General features: G+C 44.8%; 1 protein-coding gene across 1 annotated transcript in view; it reads left to right on the top strand.

Annotated features, from left to right (window-relative positions):
• The window catches only part of Acvr1b (activin A receptor type 1B), a 43285-nt gene that overhangs the window by 11394 nt on the left and 12317 nt on the right, over nt 1–19574 (top strand). The window contains exons 2-5 of the mRNA XM_042668779.1: nt 10169–10408; nt 11157–11405; nt 14887–15117; nt 17954–18121. Of these exons, the coding sequence (XP_042524713.1) occupies nt 10169–10408; nt 11157–11405; nt 14887–15117; nt 17954–18121 (888 nt within the window). The remainder of the gene's footprint in view (nt 1–10168; nt 10409–11156; nt 11406–14886; nt 15118–17953; nt 18122–19574) is intronic.

Genomic DNA, 19574 nt, shown 5'->3' with positions numbered 1-19574 from the left:
TTTTGGTGGTTAATTGTAGATAAGGGTCTCATAGACTTTCCTGCCTGGGCTTGGTTCAAACCATGATTCTCTCTCAGATCTCAGCTTCCTGAGTTGCTACAATTACAGGTGTGAGCTACTAGCACCTAGTGCTTATCACTCAATTTACCAAAACAACCTTCTTCTTAACCACAGTAGTAACGATGACAGGGAATATGCATCCAATGTATAATAGTAAATGTCTGGGGCAGAAATGAAAGGGATTTTGAACTTTTGCGTTGTGTATCCTGTGGTTTGAATATTTTTCTATTTTCCATCAGTTGGTGGCCTGCTCCTATTGTTTGGACTGTTGTGGCAAGAGCCACAGCCTTCACTGTTATTTCACACTTAGAAAGATGTTTAGTAAGGAAGCATGAATTTTGTAAGCCAAAAAATAAGAACAAACAAGACCCCCAACAACTTAGTATATTACTTTATATACTTATATTCCTAAAGGACCTAGACCTATTATACAGTATTCATGACAGCATTTGTAGTATTAACAGTGACAGGACATTACTACCAGTAGAATTCCTCAGAATGAAATATTAAAACTGGAAAGTGTAGTGGCAAAGAGAGCTTTGATGGTCTATTATATTTTGTCTCTGGAACTGGATGGGAGGGCAGTCAGTTGGTTGAGATGGAAACTACTGACCTGTGGTGAGGGTGGGCTGCAGTAAAGAGCAACAGGAGGTAAAAGTTTGACCAGGTAGACACAGCATGTGGGATATGATGCCGACCTCCCAACCAGGACAATGAGCCTGTCTGTACAAGCCACAATATTAGGTAAGATATTAGTGATTGCATATATAAACTAATTCCAACAAGAGGAGAGCAGTTTGAAATGCAGTTTTAAGAACCCATTCCTGGGTCTGGGAATGTGACTAGTGGAGTGCTTGCCTTGCATGCATGAAGCCCTGGGTTCCATTCCTCAGTACCACATAAACAGAAAAAGCTGGAAGTGGTGCTAGGGCTCAAGTGGTAGAGTGCTAGCCTTTAAGCAGAAGAAGCTCAGGGTCAGTGTCCAGGCCCTGACTTTAAGCCCCAGGACTTGCTAAAAAGAAGAAGGAGAAGAAGAACCCATTCCTAGGACAGGTGGCATTAGAACTATAAGGACTTCTATTGAATCCAATGTTGAGTATTGAATGAAAGCTTATAGAGAAGTCATTGTCGCAGTCTAGGAAAGGGAGAGCTTCATCCTTCCCCAAAGAGTATGAGTCAAAGACTGCTTGCTGGGGCTGGAGGAGTGCTGAGGGCACTAAACTCTGACACAAGACAGGCCTCAAAATGCAGAAGAGTCAGGTGCTGGCCTGTAATCCTAACTACTCAGGAGGCTGATATCTGAGGATCACTGTTCAAAGCCAGCACAGGCAGGAAGTTCTGTGAGACACTTATCTCCGGGAAACTACCAAGAAAGTTGGAAGTGGAGCTGTGACTCAAATAGTAGAGCGCTAGCCTTGAGCAACAAAGCTCAGGGACAGGGCCCAGCCACAGAGTTCAAGCCCCAGGATGGATACCAAAGAAAAAAAAATTGAATCAGAATCAAATCAAACCTCTAAATCCAACTACAAGTTTATAGAAAATACAGAGAAGTGAGGTACGTAGTAAATAACACCATTGGGAGCCAATCAGCAAAATCCAGAATATGGAAACTAACCTGCTCTCTTCTATAGATTATTTTCAAACAGCTAGAGAGTCTAAGAAGTTTAAGAGACCTTTTGGCCAAGTGCAGTGGAGAACTTTATTTGGAAACAGATTTGAATAAATTGTTAAAAATATCTTTTGAGATAATAGAAGACTTTTGAACGTTGGCAGAATATTTGAGAACATTAAGGATATTGTTAACCATTTTAAAATGTAACTTGCAGAAGCTTTTGATAACAATAACAAAGGATATTAAGAATATTTTAAAGCATAAAAATTGGGGTATATCAACTAAAAAATTGGCTGATTATTGTGTATCTGATGTTTAATGCATACTGAAATAGGAACTTTGCTAAGAGGTTTATATACTAATTATTTCTCACTCACCCTACAAAATAAATTTTCCTTCCTTCCTTCCTTCCTTCCTTCCTTCCTTCCTTCCTTCCTTCCTTCCTTCCTTCCTTCCTTCCCTCCCTCCCTCCTTCCCTCCCTCCCTCCCATATCTTTTTCTTTGTTCCTTTCTTCCCTTTTTTTTTGGTGGATCATGAGGCTTGAACCTCAGGGTCTGGGCGCTGGCCCTCAGCTCTTTTGCTCAAGCACTCTACCACTTTGAGCCACAGCTCCACTTTTTTCAGTTTTTGAGTGGTTAATTGGAGATAAGAGTCTCACTGGGATTTTTTTGCCCAGGCTGGCTTTGAACCAGGATCTTCAGATCTCAGCCTCTTGAGTAGCTAGGATTACAGGTATGAGCCACTGGTGCCCGGCTTGTTATCCCTATTTCTCAGATGTCAATCCCATTCTTTTTCTTTTCTTTTGCCAGTTCTGGAGTTTGAACTTAGGGCCTCGTGTTCTTGCTCATTAGCTTTTCCCACTCGAAGTGGAAAGTGCTCTACCACTTAAGTTACACTTCCACGTTGGCTTTTAGCTGGTTAACTAGAGATAAGAGTTTCTCAGATTTGTCTACTTGGATTGGATTTGAACTGCAATTCTCAGGTCTCAGCATCCTAAGAAGCTAGGATAACAGGTGTGAGTCATTGATGCCCAGCATGTATCTCCATTCTTTAGTGAGCTTAAGAAAGCTGTCCAGTGTTGCTCAGCTAACAAGTGACAGAGCAAGGATTCAAGCAGGCTGTCTGACCTCAAAGCCCAGCCTGTTCCTCACTATGCAACTATGTCTCCATTAAGCACCAAGGCAGCTGTCAGTGACAGAAGAGATAATCCAGGAGCCAAAAGAATGATTTCATTTTTATTGAGAGGCATAGAGTGTGTGTATAGGGTGCCATTCCTGGGGCTTGAACTTAGGCCCTGAGCACTGTCCCTTTTGCATGAGGCTAGCACTCTACTAGCACTCTACAGCTCCACTTCCAGCTTTTTGCTAGTTAATTGGAAATAAGAGTCACACAGGTGGGGCTGAGAAGGTGGTTCAGTGGTTAAAGCACTTGCCTTGCATACCTGAGGCCCTGGGTTCAATTCCTCAGCACCACATAAGCAAAAAGAAAAAAGCCAGAAGTGGCGCTGTGGCTCAAGTGGTAGAGCGCTAGCCCTGAGCTGAAGAGCTGAGGGACAGCGCCCAGGCCCAGAGTTCAGGCCCCATGACCGGACCCCCCCAAAAAAAAAAAAAGAGTCACATAGGTTTTCCTGCCTCAAACCAGATTTTCCTTAGACCTCAACCTCTTAAGTAGCTAGAATTTACAGGCGAAACATTGGTGCCTAGACTTTTTTTTTTTTTTTTCTGCTGGTCCTGAGGCTTGAGCTCAAGGACTGGGCACTATCTCTGAGCTTTCTTTTGCTGAAGCCTAGCACTCTACCATTTGAGCCATAGCTCTACTTCCCGATTTTTGGTAGATTATTGGAGATCAGTGTCTAGACTTTCCTACTGGGACTGGCTTCTAACTGTGATCCTCCGATCTCAGTCTACTGAGTAGCTAAGAGGTTTTTCAGTGGCCAAATCCTCTCCAGCAAACTGTTGGAAGACTAGATGGGCCCTTTGGGTTAGAAAACCAAATGTGAGGGCAAAGATACATTTAGGATGATACCAGTAATATTTACAGGATGGTAAAGAAACATGGGCAGCTATGCACAATAATAGGGAGAAGGGACTGAAAACCACACCATAATATAAAACTAGAGTCTCTGGTCCTGAAGTCAGAGTTGTGTCTTGAGTTGTGGTCTTCATTGTGTCCCAAGGAAATGGGATGGGCATGTAGCACAGTAGTACAGAGCTTGCCTAACATGGGGGAAGCTCCAAGTTCCTTATCCAGAACCACAGAACAACAAATAGTCCAAAACAAGCTCAGTGGCTGGAGCCCTGTATAAGGCTCTGGGAAGAGTAAATGAAATAATTCGCGTTATAGGCTGCTGCCGTCCATGTAGACTGTCTGATGGGTGCTCATCTGAAAGAATGAGGGCTGAGGCAGTGTATATTATCAAGTTATAAACTTTAAAGGGCTGGGCGCCGATGGCTCACGCCTGTAATCCTAGCTCCTCAGGAGGCTGAGATCTGAGGATCTCGGTTTAAAGCCAGCCCGGGCAGGAAAGTCCGTGAGACTCTTATCTCCAAATAAACCACTAGAAAACTGGAAGTGGTGCTGTGGCTCAAGCAGTAGAGTGCTCGCCTTGAGCTGAAGAGCGCAAGGACAGCACCCAAACCCAGAGTTCAAGCCCCATGACCGACAGAAAACAAAAAAACAAAAAACTTGAAAGGTCAACAGATTTGCAAGAGGCCAATTTTGTACCTTTGTAGGACAGTGCTCCACAACTTGCATTCATCTCTGAAATGTATTATCCCTAAGGAATAATTAATGTTAAAAAATCACATTTGCTTTCTATAGCTTTAAAACAGTTTGGGCCAGTTCATGAACTGACTACTGGACAGACTTAGCTGCTTAGTGATGAGCTTACCTTTAGAGCTGCCACAGCCCTGCTATTCTCCCATCCCTGTCCCCAGATGATGTGCTCTGAGCAGAGCACTGGGCCATGTGGCTGAGTCTGCCCTGTGTGGCAGTCCCTGGGACTTCCCAGCCCAGCCACAGCCCTTCAAGAACCCCCTCTGGAGGCCCTGCTGCATGAGGTGCTTTCTCAACCTGCAGCCGCCAGAGGCTGCCCAGGTTGGAACTTGTCTGCCTTTCTCAAAACACAGCCTATTTCTCATGAATCAAATTTTGTGCTCTCCAAATTCACACTACCCCAAACTACCTTGAAGTCATGCTTTGAACCAGATTTAAATCCTGTGAAGGCAGTTTTGTCTTTAGTTCAGTTGTGACTATCAAACTTGTTAATAACAGAAGTCTATGCTAGTGGGACTCTGTGCTGACCACTTTCTAACTTGTATATGTGCAGAGTGGTTTAGTGAGTCCTCTGTGATTTGGTTCTTCAAATTATGTCATTTCTAGTACATAATACTTTGGTCATAGCATGAAGAGTTTTAGGCCTGTATGGTTTCTATACATGAATGCAGATTTTTAACCTGATGGGTCATTATGAGACATTACTAGGGGCTATTGTCATTAGTCCAGATTTAGTTTTTCAAGAATTAAATTTAGATTTGTATGTTGTGCTAAATTTATAGTAAAGTCAGATATGGTTGTAATTTTGTAACCACTTATTTAGCTTCAATGAAAAATAAATGCTAGCAGATAAGTAGCAAATGAAACAAAGTGGAATTATCCAGTATCAGCCAATTAAAAAATAAAACTAGATTCAAACTTAAGAGTTGGAAAGGATTTGAGGTCTTGTTCTGTTCTCTTTTTCTGGTTTATCTCGAGGAAAATGAGGTTTAGAGAGGCTACCTAACTTGCCTAAAGCTTCAGCAGAGCTGAGACTTGAACATGGCTTTGTTGCTAAGAACTTGCTGTAACTTGCCGCTTGCTAATTAGTGGTTTGAAAGAGATCTTTTACTTGTGTTTTTCTTTTTTTTGGGGGGGGGCCGTGTTCATCAAAAGGAATTATATTTATTGTGTACCTTCTATTTGTTGATTCTTTTAAAATGTTATTCATATAATTTTACATAGTTACGGGAGCTAGTTATTAACAGTCCCACTTTACAGATTGAGCTCAAAGGAGACTGCTGCAATCAAGTTAATAACTTGCTCAAGGTCATCTGGTTAATAGTAGAGCTGACATTTGAGCTTTAGATCTTTCTGCCCTGTTGCTCCATGATGCCACTGTGGCTTATGTGGCCAGTGATACAGTTTAGACCTTTTCAGGGGGTGGGCAGTGGTGATGGTAATCTTAAACTGTCTGCTCAGACTTCTTGCTCACTATGAAATGTGCAGATGTATACAGATGCAGGTACAGTCACCCTTTCTCACGATAGCTAATCTCTCCACTATCTCTATACGATGCATGTTGTTTTCTGGTTGGACAGTTGAGGCTCTGGGATTCACCCAGTTTCTTATCACAAACCCACATCCCAACCCATCCCCCCCACCTTTTCAGTCCCTTCTAGCATGGATTTCACCACTTTTGCTCTTTCCTGTCTTACGCCAAGATTGTTTAAGTACTTCCCAAAAATAATGAGCCACGTGTGGGTGTGTTCATTCTCCAGAATGATTCATTGTGAAAGAGGCTGTGCACCAACGAAACAAGAATAAATATCTGGAATCAGAGAGACTCCTGACTGTTCTGCCCCACTAATTGATGGACTCTGAAGTGAGCTCTTTTTAAAGAGGCAACTGTGGGTTTGGCCTTGTGTGTCTCACCATGCTCAGAATAGTCTTCTCTTGAAGTTGTTAATTTTCTCTTTCTTACTTCCCAAAATAGACCTGGTGCTGTTCTCAGCTGGACGTCCCAACCCATGTACTGTGAGGTGTGTTCCGCACAGGGAGCCCCTTCATGCCTGAGGGGTGCAGGAGAGTAGCTTTTCTCGATTAATGGAATTCTCGTGGAATAAAAGAGGATTGAACTAAGGATTCCAGAATTTGCCTGAGTTGAAGTTTGCAAAGGAGGGTGGGGGATGAGTGAGACTTACAGGTATTCGGAGGAAAGAACAAGAAGCCTTTCTTGAGACTTACTAAGATTTAGCGTTGAAATTCAAGGGAAACTTGCTTTTAAGATTCTTTTTATGGTTTGGATCTACTTCCACAAACATCTACTTAAACTTCACTCAATGAAGTTTAGGAAATAGCTCTACCAAACTCAACAGGTACCCACATGTTGTATGGAATTTCTCTCAGAAGATAGGGATCTGATCAAATGCTCTGAAAAAGCACACAGGCTGCCAGGAAGGTCTCCACTGACTGTCTACTGGTCCTTGGTTTCTTGGTTGGGAATAGCAAGGGATTGTTTCCTTTATTGACAGTCTGGTGCAGGAAGAGTTGGACTTAAGAGATTTAGAATCTGCCTTTGTATTTGAAAAGCCAAAGAAATGACTTTGAGAATACTGGAAAGGATGAAGATTTTGTGTATGTGCACATGCGTGCATTCAGGAGGCTTGAATTCAGGCCCCTAAAAGCTGATAATTCTCAAATCTCTTTAGTCTTGGTGTTAAGATCATAGATAAAGGGCAAACCTGGGTTTGAAGTCAGCAGTTTGGCTCCAAAATTGAGCAGGTTGTAATCGCTGCATTTTAGCTTTCTGTGTGTATGTGTGTGCCAGTATTGGGGCTTTAACTCAGAGCTGGGCCTGGGCACTGTCCCTGAGCTTTTGTGCTCAAAGCTAGCATTCTACCACTTGAGCTACAGCTCTATCTCCAGTTTTCTGGTGGTTAAATGGAGATAAGAGTCTCATAGTCTTTCCTACCTGGGCTGGCTTTAAATGTCTATCCTTAGATCTCAGCCTCCTGAGTAGCTACGTTTATAGAAGTGAGCTACTTGTCCCCCCCCCCTTTTTTTTTTCGTCATTGGTGGTATTAGGAATTGAACTCACACAACTACTCTTATCACTTGAACAGTACCCCAAGCTCAAAGATAACCTCCTCCTCTTGTACTGGGGTTTGCACTCAGTCTCTTGCACTTGCAGGCATTCTACCTCATTGAGCCCGTTTGTCTTCGTTCTTTTTTATTTTTCCCTTTTTTTGGGGGGGGGGGGGGTCCGGTCGTGGGGCCTGAACTCTGGGCTTGGACACTGTCCCTCAGCTCTTCAGCTTAAGGCTAGCGTTCTACCACTTGAGCCACAGCGCCACTTCCGGCATTTTTCTTTTTGCTTCTGTGGTGCTGAGGAATCGAACCCAGGGCCTCATGCATGCAAGGCAAGCACTCTACCACTGAGTCACATTCCTTATAAAGGTGATGTACAAAGGGATTACAGTTGCATAAGCTGGGTAAAGAGTACACTTCTCTCACTCCCAGTTTTTCTCGCCCATCCCATCCACAAGTTGTGTACTTCATTCTCAACATAGTGTGTAGTGAGTTGTACTGCTGCATTTGTTCACCTTTTGTCCTTTCATTTCTGTGCCCCATCTTCATTATTTTTCAAATAAGGTCTCCAGTATTTGTCTGGGTTGGCCTGGACTGCAGTGCACCTGTTTATACTTCCCACAGTCACGTGTCACTGTGTCTAGCTATTGAATGAGATAGAGGTCTTGTGCTTATGTCCAGGCTGGCCTTGAACTTTGGTCTTCTCTCAGTCTCTACCTGAAAGATAAAACTATTTACAGCTGAAATGGGGAGTTAGAACAGGGTTGTTTTTCATGGGACTGATCACAAGTGTTGGCTCTTGAGCCTTAGTGCGTGTCTTCCCACAGGCAATGCTCACCGAATGTGGCACCTAAGACTTGGCACCCTCTTCTCTCTGTCACCTGATTGGGTGAGTGCCTCATTTCCAGCCTCAGTATTCTAGTGGCCAAAGCAACATTCCTGCCCATCCCAAGGGGTCAGGGCTAGGTTAGGCTTGTGAGAGACAGTGTTGGGAAGAACCAACTGCTGCTGTCTGTGCTATTCTTGTTAGTCAGATAAATAAAGGATTGCAGATTCCAGGGCTGCTGAATGGCTTTCAGAGGCTCCAAATTCATTTTTTGTAATTTCCTGTTGGTGGCACAGTTATTTATGTATGATATATACCCAGCAAAGTTCATTAGTCCCAGGGGGGATTGTATATACTGCCTATTAGAAAAACTATGTTTTGTGCACATATGTGTGTGTTTAAGTACCATGAAGATTTGTAGATGAGTTAAATTTATTGAGCACTTTTTATACATTTAGTAAGCTTTATGAGATAGGTACTAAAATTCTTTTTGGAGGACATCATTTTTGTCACTCATAAAGGGGCACCAAATAGATGAAAATGGTAACGATGATAAAGGAGTGGTCTGAGGAAGTTTTTCATAAGAAGTGATGTTTAAGACCCATGGCTCAGGTGGCTGAGATCTGAGGGTAAATCAGCCTGAGCAGAAAAATCTGGCCCATTATTACTAGTTAACCACCACAAAGCCAGACATGGAGTTATGGTTCAAGTGATTGAGTGCCAACTTTGAGTAAAAAAGCTAATCAGGAGCTGGGAGCCCTAGATTCGAGCCCCAGCACCAAAAAGAAAAAGTGATATTTTAGCAGAATTTTGAAGGGTTTGTCAGGACCAAAGATTTCAGTAAAAGAATATATGAGAGCTGGGCTCATACCTATAATCCTAGCTACTCAGGAGGCTGAAATCTGAGGATTTTGATTTGAAGCTGCCCCAGGCAGGAAAGTCCATGAGACTCTTTATCTCCAGTTAATCACCAAAAAGCCAGTAGTAGAGCTGTGGCTCAGCTTGTAGAATGCTAGTCTTGAACAAAAAGGCTCAGGGACAGTGTCCAGGTCCTAAGTTCCAGCCCCACAACTAACATTTAAAAAGAAGAATATATGAGATCTGGGCACCAGTGGCCTGGAACTGAAATCCTAGCTACTCAGGAGGCTGAGATCTGAGGACTACAGTTTGAATCCAGCCTGGGCAGAAAAGTCCAACTTTATCTCCAGTTATCCAGCAGAAAAGCTGGACTGAAGGAGTGGTCTAAGGGATAGATCACCAGTTGTGAGCACAAAGCCCAGCGCCCTGAGATCAAGCCTAGTACTGCCCCCTCCTCCCCAAAAGAAAAATAATATATGAGGATGTATATATCACATTTGGGAAACTGGGCATGCCTGGTATCCAAGGAGGGAGAGAGGAGATGGGGTAATACTGACTGCAAAGTTTTGCCTGGAATATGGGGAGTTGCCTTCTATTCTCCAAAGGGAAGAGACTTTCTCTCATCAAGGGTTTTGGTTACAATTCAAAGGTGTGTGTGTGTGTGTGTGTGCGCTCTCTCTCTCTCTCTCTCTCTCTCTCTCTCTCTCTCTCTCTCTCTCTCTCCATCTCTCTCTCTCCATCTCTCTCTCTCGCATGAAACAGCACTGAGAACAGCAGTAGGGCCTGTAAGGTCTTATTTGCGAGCTGCATTAGTAAATGAAAAGGTTGTGCCCAGTGAAAATAGCTTTTTGACTCCATTTCCACAAAAGCTCCTTATTTTGGAGTGTGAAGTACACTAAGGGATTATATTCTAAGCCTGGAAAAGATCTTACCATTGCTGTTGATGTCTGTTCCCAATTTCCTGCAGCTCTGCTGTGTGCATGCACCAGCTGCGGACAGGCCAACTACACATGTGAAACAGATGGGGCTTGCATGGTTTCCATCTTCAACCTGGATGGGATGGAGCACCATGTGCGCACCTGCATCCCCAAAGTGGAGCTGGTCCCTGCTGGAAAACCTTTCTATTGCCTGAGCTCAGAGGATCTGCGCAACACCCACTGCTGCTATTCTGACTTCTGCAACAAGATCGACCTCAGGGTGCCCAGTGGTGAGTGGATACCCTTGTTGGACTATTGGCTCAACTGGGAGTAGGGCACCTACCTTGTCCTTTCATGTTTGTTTTGTTTTTCTTCAGTCCACTCGCCCAGTAATAGTTAAAGGTGCCTTTTTTGCTGTTCCCTGAGGTATATGGGATGGATTTGCTCCCAAGTCAAGTTTGTAGCTTAGAAGATGAGAGAGGCAGATGTTCAAGTTCGTTTCAGATGTGCCAGTTTCGTGAGTGGCTGAGCAACCATTGGCAGTGGAGCCAGGCAGGGATTTATCCAGAGCATAGAGGACTGATTGAAGATGAAGGAATGTCAAAGCCATGTGGAGGGTCTGCTTTGAGGAGGGGAGTGGTATAAAGAGGGGCTGGAATTAGGTAGTGATTACAGTGGAGAAAGTACCAGACACTGACTGCCCTGTGCAGGTGAGCCACTTAGCAAGTGCTGGAGGGACTAGAGCAGAGCCTAGCAAATAGAAATTAACATCTCTCTGCAGACTGAGACAGTATCCTGACATGCTGTGTGAACTTGCAGAGTGGGTTTGGTTTGACTGTTGGAGAGATGCCTCAACTAAAGAAGGTGGCATTTAAGAGCATCTAGGCAGATGGTCCAGCCCAGTAAGACTGGAGTGATCAGAGGACTCCAAAGCTGAGGGAGAAAGGGGTCTTTTTCACATCGGAGTAGGGTTGGAGATAGACACAGTTCCCTTCTTTTTACTCTGTATTCTTTCCCTCCTTTCTGTCATTTGACCAGGTCACCCCAAGGAGCCTGAGCACCCTTCCATGTGGGGCCCTGTGGAGCTTGTAGGCATTATTGCTGGCCCAGTCTTCCTCCTGTTTCTCATCATCATCATTGTCTTCCTTGTCATTAACTATCATCAGCGTGTCTATCACAACCGCCAGAGACTGGACATGGAAGATCCCTCCTGTGAGATGTGTCTTTCCAAAGATAAGACACTCCAGGATCTTGTCTACGATCTCTCTACATCAGGGTCTGGCTCAGGTATGGAGTTCTCCAGGCGTCAGCCGTGCTGTTGGCCCTCATGATTGTTTCCCAGCAGGAGAGTGTTTATGAGGAAGGCAGGGGGCCCTGCATTTGTTTCTACCAGCACTGAGTCATTTGGTTTCATAATTCCCCTTCTTTTAGAGTCCAACATGTAATAAGATATGATAATGGCTTCACAGAAAATCTTTCATTCCCTAGGATTCCAAAGGTATAAAACTCTCCCTTGCAGAAACTCTGCCTCTCTTCCAGCAATACATCTATGAAAATCCAGCTGGTTCCACCTGAGCAGTGGAGAGCTCCATTTAAGGGCCCCTTTTGAGAAACAGGAGTGTGCCGGATTCCTGTGAGGTGCTGACAGCTAATCATTGATCTCTGGGCAGCCACAAGGGGAGTTTAAGGACATGGAGCAAAGCTTTAGTATTGGGATCTGGTGAATCATTGACTTGTACCACTGCCTAAGGGTAATTCGGTGGGGGTTCTCGTAAAGACTGCTTGGGCTTCCAGCATAGCTTGGGCTCCATTTCCTGCAGTGCCTGTTGTCCCGGTCTTTCTTAGATGAGGGCATTGAACCTAATAGTGAGCCTTGGCATGAGACCAGAATTTTAAGACAGAGGTCTTATGCAGTAGCTCAGCTAGGTATTAGATGTGAGCATGACTATAAAAGAAGTGTTTTTTTTTAAAGTAAAGATAATTATTTTAATAACCATGCTTTTCCATTTTAAAAGAAGAAATCAGCCACAAAGATCAGTGAGTTGCCATTCTAGCTTGAACACACTTTCTTATAACACTCATGTGTTTCTGTGTTTCCCTGATCTGGGACAGACTATTGTTCTGGAGGGAAGTTGTCCCATCAGCCATGGCCAGACATTCCTCCTTGAACACGGGGAATACTGTGAGCTGTGACACCTCCTGAATGTCAGTGGTTTTGTCTTTATTAAGCTTGGCAGCAGAGAGCCCCAAAATGATGAATATATTTTAAAACTGCATATTTTTAGAGACAGAAAATATATAGCTTGTTCTTTGTCGACAGAGGTAGGACAGTAGTTGAAAATGCCTGGCTGTGTCTTGATTGGCTGTGGGAAGAGGGGACTTGAATGTCCAGGGATTTCAGGGCCAGGATCAACTGAGGCAGGGAAGGCAGGGTGATTAGTTTTCTGAGCACCAGGAGTACCATGGCTTATGTCTATTTATCTCTGGGTGGTTTAGTTCATCCTCAGTGTAGGGCTTCCAAGGTGGGCATTTTGTAATGTGTGTTTTTTTGGGGTTTTTTTGGTCGGTTGTGGGGCTTGAACTCTGGGCTTGGACACTGTCCCTGCGCTCTTCAGCTCAAGGCAAGCTCTCTACTGCTTGAGCCACAGCGCCACTTCTGGTTTTCTAGTGGTTTATGGGAGATAAGAGTCTCACAGACTTTCCTGCCTGGGCTGGCTTTGAACCACAATCCTCAGCTCTCAGCCTCCTGAGTAGCCAGGATTATAGGCGTGAGCCACTGGCGCCCATCTTGTTTTTTTTGTTTTTGTTTTTTTTTTTAATAATAAGTCCGTGATGCTTATGTGAATTCCAGTTTATTTGAACAAGTATAAGCTGAATACCCTCTGGGAACAAAGACTACAGAGAGGCCAGTGCTGGATTGCATAGGAGGGAGTGGGATTGTTGGCAAGTCTTATAGATGAGGATGCATTTGAGGAGGGTCTTGAAGAATGATTGGAGCCAGGCACCGGTGGCTCACACCTGTAATCCTAGCTACTCAGGAGGCTGAAATGTGAGGATCATGGTTCAAAGCCAGCCCGGGCAGAAAAGTCCGGAAGACTTTTATCTCTAAGTAACCACCAGAAAACAGGAAGTGGTGCTGTGGCTCAAGTGGTAGAGTGATCGCCTTGAGTTGAAAAGCCGAGGGACAGTGCCCAGTCCCTACAACCAACAAAAAAAGAAAAAAGGAGTGATTGAAATTTTGCAAGGATTCAGGGGTGCCCATGCTAAGAGGCAGGGAATGGGGAGCTGGCCAGGGTGTAAAAGGCCTTGGAAGGCTTTACTTCATGTAGGTAAGAAGCATTTGCCGAAAGCTTTCACATGTGAAAATCTGTGTTCATCATTTCCTTTGGAAGGATGCTGGCCGTATAAAGGATGAAGTCACTCATATGCCCGCCTCCTGTTAGGAAGGGTGGGCTGAGGCAAGACGCAGAGTGGGTGTGTAGGGCACGAACAGGGTGAGATAAAGCAGCAAGACCAGTTGGAAGTCTTTAAAAGAAGGGCCAGAATAGGACAGGGGCCTGTTTCTAATTTGAGAGTTTGGTGGTTTCTATACTGAATAGTTAAAAGCATGGATTGTGGAGTCCTAGATTTTAATCCCTGTCTTGTCACATAATGGTTTGTATGAGTTTGAATGAGTTATATAATGTTCCCTTGGTATTTTGGTTTTTGGTTTTGTTTTTGTTTTTCTGTTAAGTGGAAATACCTACCTTACAGGTGGTTGCAAGAAGAGTTAATAATTTACCCACCCTGTGCATAGTAAGCACATGGTAAATAGTAACTCATATCCACCAATAAGTTGTTATTTGGTCTTAAGAGGGAGATAGAAATGGAGTAGTGGATGAGTTAAATGAAGCAGTAACAAGGTCCTACAAAGACAGTAAAATGAGACTTAGATGGATAGTCCCCTTTCTACACCTGGAGTTTCTTGTGAGTAGAGTTTTACTGTCTGAGTGTCTTGGGCCACACAACACACAACACTTCCCTCTAGTGGCTAATAGGAGAATCGTCAGAAGGCAGTTCCTTTTTTTTTTTTTCTGGTTTGAACTTAGGTCCTTGAGCTTGCCTGCATAGGCCTGCTGTACCATTTGAACTATGTCCCCTGGTCACTGTCATTTTGTCTGCTCTCTTCTTGTTTCCTTCAGAGTAAAGCAGAGGTGGGTGGGTTGGCCCACAAGTGTAAATCTGGTGAAACAGCTGGGTGCCCATGGCTTATACTTGTAATCGTAGCTACTCAGGAGGCTGAGATCTGAGGATCATGGTTCAAAGCTAGCCCAGGCAGGAAAGTCCATGAGACGCATCTCCAATAAACCACTAGAAAACCGGAAGTGCATCTGTGGCTCAAGTGGTAGAGTGCTAGCCTTGAGCTGAAGAGCTGAGGGAGAGCACCCAAGCCCAGAGTTCAAGCCCCACCACCGACAAAAAAAAAAAAATCTGGTGAAACATTTACATCTAAACCCATCATCCATACCAACTGGAGGAGAAATTTCTTTGGTAAGGAGCAGTTAATCATACGCATTTTTCTTCTGTGTTCATTTACTCCCAGTCACCACCTGGCTCAGCCTGCTGGTAGACTACATAAAACTGACGCAGGGCCAGCTACTGCACTCTGTGGCTAATGGACCAGTGTAGATAGGAGACACTGTGTTGGGTCTTTCCAGTAGTGCAGTAAACGTGCAAGTCCCAAAATTTAGCAAACTCATAGTGTCAAATTTCATTCTTTGTCCCACAGGGCTACCCCTTTTTGTCCAGCGCACGGTGGCCCGAACCATTGTTTTACAAGAGATTATTGGCAAGGGCCGGTTTGGAGAAGTGTGGCGCGGCCGCTGGAGGGGTGGTGACGTGGCTGTGAAAATTTTCTCTTCTCGTGAAGAACGGTCCTGGTTCCGTGAAGCAGAGATATACCAGACAGTGATGCTGCGCCATGAAAATATCCTTGGATTTATTGCTGCTGACAATAAAGGTAAAGGACTGGGTTAAGATACAGAGGAGCCTCAAATCAGTGGCATTCTCAGATGGAAGGTGACTGAAGTCTAACTGCAGTGGGATGCACAGCTATATGGCTCCAGCGTTACAATTTATGGAAAGAAAGTCTGAGTGAAGTCCTTACTTTTAAGCCCTTCATAAGATGTGGACCTTGGGCTGGGAATGAGGCTTAGTGGTAGAGTGCTTGCCTAGCATGCATGAAACCCTGGGTTTGATTCCTCAGTACCTCAGTGCACAGCAAAAGCCAGAAGTGATGCTGTGGCTCAAGTGGTAAAGTGCTAACCTTGGGCAAAAGAAGTTCAGGGACAGTGCCCAGGCCCTGAGTACAAGTCCAGGACTGGCCAAAAAGAAAAAAAAGATGTGGACCTTTTATGCCATGCAAAACCTATACAGAAACCCAAGTTATTAAATTCAGGTAAACAACCATACATGTCCTCACCCTACCCTCTAGTTTCTCCTCTTTGACACTGAAATCCACCCCCAGTGTAGTCCCTGTAGGGGCTCCGGTGAGCGTATTTGAAAATGGCTAGAATGAGGAATTGTGGCCTTACCTCTGCCAGGAAAAGACAGCCACAGAAAGCATGCAGTCCAGATACTGGGACATTTCTTCTCCAAACTGATGCTTGCCAATAATCTCTATGTAAGCATGGCATCTACTTGTAGTAAGTGGCCACAGAAAGAAAAAAAAAGACTTGCCTGTCCTGGAATGTTTCTTAGTAGCTGTGAGATGCAGCCTTTGCTTTGACCTGGACTTGAGATCTTTGTTTCCTCCTTCTCTCCCCTCTTTTCTTGCTTTTATTTTGAGTCTCTTATTGCCAGGCATATCTGTATATTTGAGGATCTTACTCACTGGTAAACGAATGGTTGTAATAAACAGGCACAGCTATTTTAGTAAGCACAGATTGGAGGTGAATGACATCTGAGCTTGATTGAGACAAAGGTTGCAAGAATTGGAAAGAAAGAAAAACCAGTGGGGAGGACCCTTCAGACATGTGTAAAGGCGTGAGTTGTGTTTGGGACCCTACAGGTAACTTGGGATTGCTATGTTGCTGTAAAAATCAGCTGGAGCAGTAGGCAGAGGCCATGTTGTAATGGGGCTTCTGGAAAGGATCATATTTTAGTCTGAAAAGGTGTGTAGTAACTAGAATTTCATTCATTAATGCAATAGCATTTATTTGCCCCTGTGGACAAGGACCTTTACCAGCTGTTCTAATCACACATAAGAAGATAGCATTCCTGTTCTCACAGAGCTCCCAGGAAGAGTGGAGGAAGCATAGAGAGGACCTGAGGGAATAGAGAGGACTGAGGCTGTATTCTAGAAGAGTCTCTGACAGTTGTGATACAGCTTGCTCAGTGGCACAGTCACTTAGAAGTTAGTGTATGAAGTCTGTGGAAGATGCTAAGTATTTGGTTTTTGTTCTAAAACAACAGACTGCTTATTCCTTTCACTATTGTGGAGGCCGTTGATGGTCCCAGCTGCCCCCATGCCGAGGAGTCTTGGGACTTGTATAGAAGGGGAGAGAAGGGGTCACTCCCTGTGAGTAAGCTGTTCTTTACAGTTTTTGATGAAATTGTGTACATCCGAAAGGAAACCTGTCTTCCCTTTCACTTACGAGCATCCTCAAACCTGGTGGTCGGCTAGAGTGTGGGGAGCTTGTATGTTGGATAAGAGAAGCCAAGGCTGGGGCATTTCCAGCAGCCACTCTGTCTGTTGATTCTGTGTGAGAAGGGATCTGGCTGTCGAAACCCACTGTAGGGCCAAGGGTAGGAGAAAGATCAAACTCCTTTGTTCTTGTCTTTTTACCACCATATTTAGTATGGAGCCTGGACCTCGCACCAGCCTAGAATTTGGGAGTTCTCAATCCAATTTCCAGTCTTCTAGTGACAGTAACATGGCCTAATTAGATTATCGACTTCTGTTGTTTCCTTTGTCTCCTTCCAGTCCTCCCTAACTGATCCTGGCTCTTCCTTCCTTCCCACTGCCCTGTGTGTAAGAGACCATAGCGGGTATATGTGCTCCCTGCCTCCCATTGCTCTCCTGAAGGGCGAGATGGCCTCTATGGAAATACTTGGAGGTGGATTGTTTTGAGTTGAAGTGTACTTTTTGGCCTGTTATGCAATAATGTGTGAAGGAGATCTTTCCTGCTCTCACTGAGTATTGCTAGCTGAGAGAGACAGGCGCTGTAGCTGGGCTGTGTTAGAGGGCTGAGGAAGCACAGAGGACCCGCCAGGCCTTCCTCCTTGGCATGCTGGGTGCCGCCAAGTGTACTTCTAATGCAGTTGAGCGAGTGAATCCCTTCAGGATCAAAAGCAGCAAGGCAACAAAACTGGTCAACCTGTTGCTTTTCCTAAATGCACTTTTTTTTTTTTTTGGGTCCGGTCGTGGGGCTTGAACTCTGGGCCTGGGCACTGTCCTTCAGCTTTTCAGCTCAAGGCTAGCACTCTACCACTTGAGCCACAGTGCCACTTCCGGCTTTTTTCTTTTTGCTTATGTGGTGCTGAGGAATTGAACCCAGGGCCTCAGGCATGCAAAGCAAGCGCTCTACCACTGAGCCACCTTCCCAGCCCCTAAATGCACTTTTTTTAGTGTCTCAGACTTCGCAGAAAAATGGACTTCTGTTTAGAATCGTTCTACAGTCTGAGCCCTCACTGGAGCCTAGAACTTTGGGCCACTGTGGTGGAGTAGACGAAGGGGGCACTAAGGGATGTGGAGGCAAGAAACATAAATTCAGGGTCCGCTCGGATCTTGTGTTATACACATTATCCCTGTTCTGATGATTATGCCTTTTCTAGAATGCATATGTTCTCTGCAGATAATGGAACCTGGACACAGCTGTGGCTTGTCTCTGACTATCATGAGCATGGCTCCCTGTTTGATTATCTGAACCGCTACACAGTGACCATTGAGGGTATGATTAAGCTGGCCCTGTCTGCAGCCAGTGGTTTAGCACACCTGCATATGGAGATTGTGGGCACTCAAGGTGAGTGGACTTGAATGAGGAATAGAAAGTTTTGGCAGATAGCCTATTCATCCTGATTTTGTTCCTAGAACTTCTTTTTGCTGGGAAAGCTGGGAATGGACCTCAGGAGCGTAGTCTAAAGGCAGAGGCTTGAGCTTTATCTGAGTGAGAACAAAAAGATAGACAGAGGGCTGGGAATATGGCTTAGTGGTAGAGTGCTTGCCTAGCATGCATGAAGCCCTGGGTTCATTCCTCAGTACCACATAAACAGAAAAAGCCAGAAGTGGTGCTGTAGCTCAAATGGTAGAGTATCAACTTTGAGCAAATGAAGCTCAGGGACAGTGCCCAGGCCCTGAGTTCAAGCCCCAGGATTGGGGGGAAAAAAAAGATGAACAGACACTCCTTCCCAGTCTTTAGAAGTCCCTTAGGGCGGGGCACTGTTGGCTCACGCCTGTAATCTAGCTACTCAGGAGGCTGAGATCTGAGGATCCTGGTTCAAAGCCAGCCTGGTCAGGAAAGTCTGTGAGACTCTTATCTCCAGTTAAACACCAGAAGTTCCTTAGGAAGGTCTTACTGTAAGGTTCAGTTGTCAGTGGTGTGACATAGTTATTTGCTAAGAAGTAACCACTTCAGATGCTCAACAGTGCACATATAGGAGAATGGAACTAAAAAGAACCCAGCCCCTAAGGTGCTTTTTAGCAACACTTTAGTAATTTATTTTCTTTCTTTTGGTGTGCCAGTCCTAGGACCTGGGTGCTATCTCTAAACTTTTTTGCCCAAGGCTAGTGTTTTATCACTTGAGACTTAGCTCCACTTCCAGCGTGTGTGTGTGTGTGTGTGTGTGTGTGTGTGTCACTTGAGACTTAGCTCCACTTCCAGCGTGTGTGTGTGTGTGTGTGTGTGTGTGTGTGTGTGCGCGCGCGCGCGCGCGTGCGCGCGCACGCGCACATTGGGTTTCTCAGATTTTCGTGCCCTGGGCTGGCTTCAAACTGAGATCCTCAGATCTCAGCCAGATCTCAGCCTACTGAGAAACTATGATTACAGGCATGAGCCACTGTCCCCCCTCCACCACACACACACACACACACACTTCTTTATTTTTTTTGGTAGTACTGGGAATTGAACTTAGGACCTATGCTTGCTGAGCAGTTGCTGTATGACTTAAGCCATGCCTTCAGCCCTTTTAGCTTGTTTTTCAGATTGGACCTTCTGTTTTTGCCCAAGGCCCACCTTAGAACTTGATCCTCCCACCTCTGCCTTCCCCATAACTGGGACTATAGTTATATATTACCATACCCAGCTTGATTTTTTTTTTGGGGAGGGGGGTCCGGTCATGGGGCCTGAACTCTGGGCCTGGGCGCTGTCCCTCAGCTCTTCAGCTCAATGTTAGCACTCTACCATTTGAGCCACAGTGCCACTTCTGGCTTTTTTCTTTTTGCTTATGTGGTACTGAGGAATCGAACCCAGAGCCTTA

This window comes from Dipodomys spectabilis, unplaced genomic scaffold, assembly GCF_019054845.1.
Source record: "Dipodomys spectabilis isolate Male_0828 unplaced genomic scaffold, ASM1905484v1 ptg000477l, whole genome shotgun sequence".
NCBI classification, from domain to species: Eukaryota; Metazoa; Chordata; class Mammalia; order Rodentia; family Heteromyidae; genus Dipodomys; species Dipodomys spectabilis.
The sequence above is the reverse complement of the archived record's forward strand: the minus strand, read 5'-3'. Positions and strand labels throughout refer to the sequence as shown.